At 34.1% G+C, this 5,034-nt stretch overlaps 1 protein-coding gene across 1 annotated transcript; it reads right to left on the reverse strand.

Annotated features, from left to right (window-relative positions):
- Nucleotides 1-869: 869 nt before the first annotated feature.
- On the reverse strand, nt 870-2,940 carry LOC107476842 (expansin-A6). The gene is made up of 3 exons (XM_016096763.3): nt 2,679-2,940; nt 2,155-2,473; nt 870-1,444 (listed from the first exon to the last, which is right to left on the reverse strand). Exons 1-3 carry the CDS (start codon nt 2,830-2,832, stop codon nt 1,135-1,137), a joined length of 783 nt encoding a protein of 260 aa, XP_015952249.1. The 5' UTR covers nt 2,833-2,940; the 3' UTR covers nt 870-1,134.
- Between the last annotated feature and the right edge of the window lie 2,094 nt (nt 2,941-5,034).

Raw genomic sequence — 5,034 nt, forward strand, 5'->3', positions numbered from 1 at the left:
ACATGCTGAATTAGAGAATACTTTAAAAAGGCTAAAGGCCAAACTAACCCCTAACACAATATAATTGACCTAAATTTAATGGGCTAATTGGGCTTGGATCATACCCAAAACCATTCCATGCGAGTTAAGCAACTCAACATCTCATAAAAATACGTGCCAACTAATTATCTACAAAAATATAACGCGTTAAAAAATTGCCTAAAACATGATAGTTCAAAATAATGTTACCCTATATTTTCAATCAACATGTAGATCTTAGAAGTTTTCTCTTACATTATTAATTAGGTCATAAAGACCGATTTGCTTCGTTCACTTCCCTTTTGATCAAGTAAAGTGAAGTTAAGCTTGCCGGTGCCTCAATTAAAACCATATCATTCATTATTCGTCAAAGTAGTAGTTGGCATTGTTATTTTTGTCGTCGAGACAAGGAAAGAGGATTCTCTCAGTACACAACACATTGCATATGGTTTGGTCATGTGCACTTTCCAATCTTCAATTTTGATTTTTATTTTAATCTTATGCTACATCTTTCAACAATGAAAACGACGTGCAAGTACCCAAATCATATTGTATCTAATTTTACATCGTATATGGTCCTCGAAAATATATATTCCAAGCACCACACAGTTGAGTAAGATAACAAATAGAAGTAGATTTCAGTTCAATTAAAACAAAGGACATAACGTTAAAAGTTGACCATATTAGTGTTAGACACAGAGAATCAATTGTAAAAATATCATATATATAAACACCATTCATATATTTTTCTCAACCCTTTCAATTTCCTTTTTTGCCCTTCCCAGTTACACACACCACTAACCCTACCATACAAAATTAAGGAAAAAAAAAGAGTTCACTCCTCACGCACGCACATCAACATTTTACATTAATTAATCAAACCCCACCAATTAAAAAAAATTACACATTTTAGTAGTCCCAATTAACTCTTCACTCTCTCCAATACAACCCATCCCAGTCAAAAAGACAACCTAGAAACAAGTAATTGGAGGGAACCCTAAAAACTGACCTAATCTTTTTTTCTTTTGGGTAAATTGACCCCAGGAAAGAAAAAATAAAGGGTGTCATTGATATGATGACACTAGCAATGATTTTTTTTTCTTTATATATATTTTTTCAGATACGGAAATTCTTGCCAGTGAAAGTTTGACCAAATTGCCAATTGGATGGGGCAATGTTCCAAGAGGTAGAGCTACGGCGATCACTGGCTGTGACCCGAAATGAAAGGGCCTGGCCCACCAAAACCGCGTTGGACTGCCAGTTCTGGCCCCAGTTACGGCTCATGGGCATCCAGCCCGTCCTTGAGCCCTTAATGTAGGTCCTAGTGATGTCCCCAGCCCCCGCCACGTTGCTTATCAGAACCAGGTTGAAGTAACGGAATCCGTTGACTGTGAACCTAATCCCACCGTGCTTTCTGCATGGCACCCTGCGTAAATAACAACCAAACCCGTCACCCACTTGTCACCCTTCTAACTCTTTCCAAGATCCCTTTGTTTCGAATTAACAAATTTTAATAAAGTTAAAACAAACTAAATATTATTTTGTAGGGTAAAGTTGTAACTTACTAGTAGCAAGAACAATAACCCATATCTTCTGACAAAAAAACAAAAGCACTTAAAGAACCCTACCCCACTTGCATTGAATCAGACACAAAGCCCATACCTATGGTTCAGATTTCAGTCTGTTACTTACCTAATCACCTAATCACATTAACAATGGAAACAACTATATACACGATTATGCCTCACTCGGTAATAATTAATAAAATTAATTAACTAATAATAGACAATATATATACACAAATACTAGTTTTAATGTGAACAAATATGATAGTCACTTTGTCTTATATAGACTACGTCAGTTATTAATATCAAATACAAATATAAAATATATATTAAAAACAAATTAATTAAATAATTTTACTATATAAATAATATTTTTTTTTGTTAATATATTCCTATAGGATCGCATTAGCTTGGGCCCCATAAAGATTCTTTTACGCGCCTATTAGTTAAGAGTTAAGACGTTATAAATCGTTTTCCAAAGCCGAAAAGCATATTAAGAAAGAGAACAAAACAATTTGTAACACAAATAAAGCAAGTATTAGGAAACGGCACAGTGGAAGTGATGTCTCACCGGCGATAAGCAACGGGGACAATTCCGGCGCGGTACTCAGCAATCTTAAGAAACATTGGCATGGCGAGGTCAAAGTGTGGGCGAGGAGGGTTGCACCAACCACCATTGTCATTTGGAAGCGCATAGTTAGGTGGACAGAAGTTAGTGGCGGTTATGAAGATGGAAGGGCTACCGGAATGGCACCACTGCTTGTCGTTTGCGCACTTTATCTCAAAACACGCACCGCAGCTCAGCCCACTGTTGAACAGCGCCGTGCTCAATGCCGCCGTGTTAACGCCGTACCCTTGGCTGTACAAGTTCCCATAACCACATGCTCCGCCTAAAACAACATCAAAACACCACAAAACCTTTACTTCACCAAAGCGTTGGTTCACTAGCCACATTGTCACTAGTAAAATATATCAAATTATTTAACCATTTTCAATTCCTATTTATTTACTTTAAAGTGTTACGTTATTTAATTTTCTCGTTTTATTAAATACTACTCCACATAAAAAAAGGGGGCTAATGTGGTAGAAACTAACCCATGGTTCCGGAAGCATCAGATCCACCATAGAAGGTGGCGTGAGCACTTTGCCACGCGCCGCCAGTGTAGACACCTGGGATCCTTGCTTCGACCATGCAAATTAATAATGTGATAATGGGCACAATGTAGAGCACATTTTTTGCCATAGCCATTGCTACTTCTTTTTCTTTGACTAATAAGGAGGGGGAATATAATTAAGAATAATGTGTTAACGAACAGAGTCAGAGAATGAATGAAAAATGTGTGAGGCAATTGGGGCAGTGGGAGAGGGTGGACTACTTATGGACGATGAGAAGGCCTACATGGTCCTCCACTATAGGGGCAATATTTGGAATTTTCAAATTTATCTATTATATATTATTACTATTATTATTAAATGCCATGCCATTTTTGTATAATTTTAAACATTATTAAAATATACAATTTTATTTTTTTGGGGAACCAATATCGCTATGTATCTCTACTCTATTTTCGGTCGCGTGTGAAACACGTCCCAATTGTATTCTTATGTACACGGTTAACCTTATTTCCATTGGATTTTATCGAGATTACTTCTTACGCTCTTAATAAGCAAGTATTTGTGAACAGAGAAATGAAAATATATATAATATTACTCTCAGAAAAAACTCCTCCAACTTGGCAAATGGCTTTAATTTTTTTTTTCATGTATATCACTTTTTTAATATAATATATTATTTCTTCAAAAAAATCTTGTGAAGGCTGGCTCACTCCAATTGGAAAACAGGAAAATACTAAAAAAATAAAAATAATAATAAAGCAGAGAAAAATGGGAACAGAATAGATAATGTGAAAAGGACAAATAGATGAAGCAAATCTGTAGAGTGTAGGAAAAATTTGAAGATGGATGGACAAAAGCACCCCTGGGAATCTGTTGCGCATCATGAAGATTATACGTGACATCATAAAGTAAAGGTAAAGGTTAATATTGGGATAAAAAGGCAAGGAGACAGTACTTAATAGTAGCTTCCTATTTGTTGCTATAGTGCCGTAGAGCGTAGTAGATTTTAAAATAGAAGAAAGTGAGAGTATTGGAATAAAGTTAAAAAAGAAAAACAAAAATGGGAAAGGGTCAAAGGTTAAATGAATCACGCTAGGATTAGAGGGTGGCTGCACTGCAAGGGCGTGATGAGCGGGTGTAGTAGCAACTAGCAAGAGCAGCAGCAATAATGGTAGGGCCCACTACGGATTTTATTTTGATTTATTATCTATTTTATGTATGAAATTGAAAGCTAGTACTAACTACTAATTAAAGAATTTATGAGTAATCTTAGTGTAAACTAATGAGGCATGCATTTAAGTTGCTATATTGATGTTGAATAGGAAGCGAGGGAAATGGCCATGGTGTGAAGGGGGTGGGGTTCGTACTTCGTAATCCCTTTTTTAGTTCCCGAAATCATCGCTCCTTAAACAACGGTCCCAAATTTGCCTTTAACTGTAAAGTGGGGTCAACAGAAGAAAGAACTATGCATCACCGTCTTCTCTTTCTCTCGAGCCACACCCACCAAACCAAATTAGTGAAAATTACTAGCATGAAGCTTCGTCTTCATGCTTCAAGTCTATACCTCCTTTCACACGGATTCATATTCACGCATGTCTCTTTCCTTCTTTCAACTCCCCCCTCAACCCATCTCCTTCTTCCTTTATTCATTCCATCGCCGCTGTACATGTTCACTTTTTTTTTTTCTAGAATTTTCTTTAGGTAACTACTCCTGAAGTTGTCTTTCTACAAAAATAACAATTAAGCATTAGTAGATGATGTAATATATTTAATTAAATTATTTAATATAATGTGTGTTCATAAATAGAACTATTTTTTTTACAAATTGAAAATACATATAATTAAGAATTTAATTTGATCTATAATTATATAAATTTTAGGAGGAATATTTTATTAATTTTAATATTTTTTTACAAAAAAATTATTATAAAATTAAAAGAAATATAAAAATATAATTATAAATTTAATAAAATTATAAAGACCAATAAAATAATTATATTTATATTAAAATATTTTCGTACCAATAACCATAGTTTTTTTAACTAAATTTTAGAAGGCTAATATCCTTTGACTAAATAGTTAGTCAATATACCAAATTTTGTATATTATATCAATTTCTACACAACATTTTATACATAATCATATAGCTAGCATCGATCTACTTTATACGTAAACACAAATTGATAGAAAACATGTTGACTAAAAATTATTATATTTTACAATCCTTTTATAAGATTAACTACATGTTGACTAAAAAATTATTGACTATCGATCGAAGAACGAGACTAGAAAGAAAAAATAGAAAAAAATATATATATATATATTTGGACATCTA

Source organism: Arachis duranensis, chromosome 3 (genome assembly GCF_000817695.3).
Source record: "Arachis duranensis cultivar V14167 chromosome 3, aradu.V14167.gnm2.J7QH, whole genome shotgun sequence".
In the NCBI taxonomy this organism is placed as follows: domain Eukaryota; kingdom Viridiplantae; phylum Streptophyta; class Magnoliopsida; order Fabales; family Fabaceae; genus Arachis; species Arachis duranensis.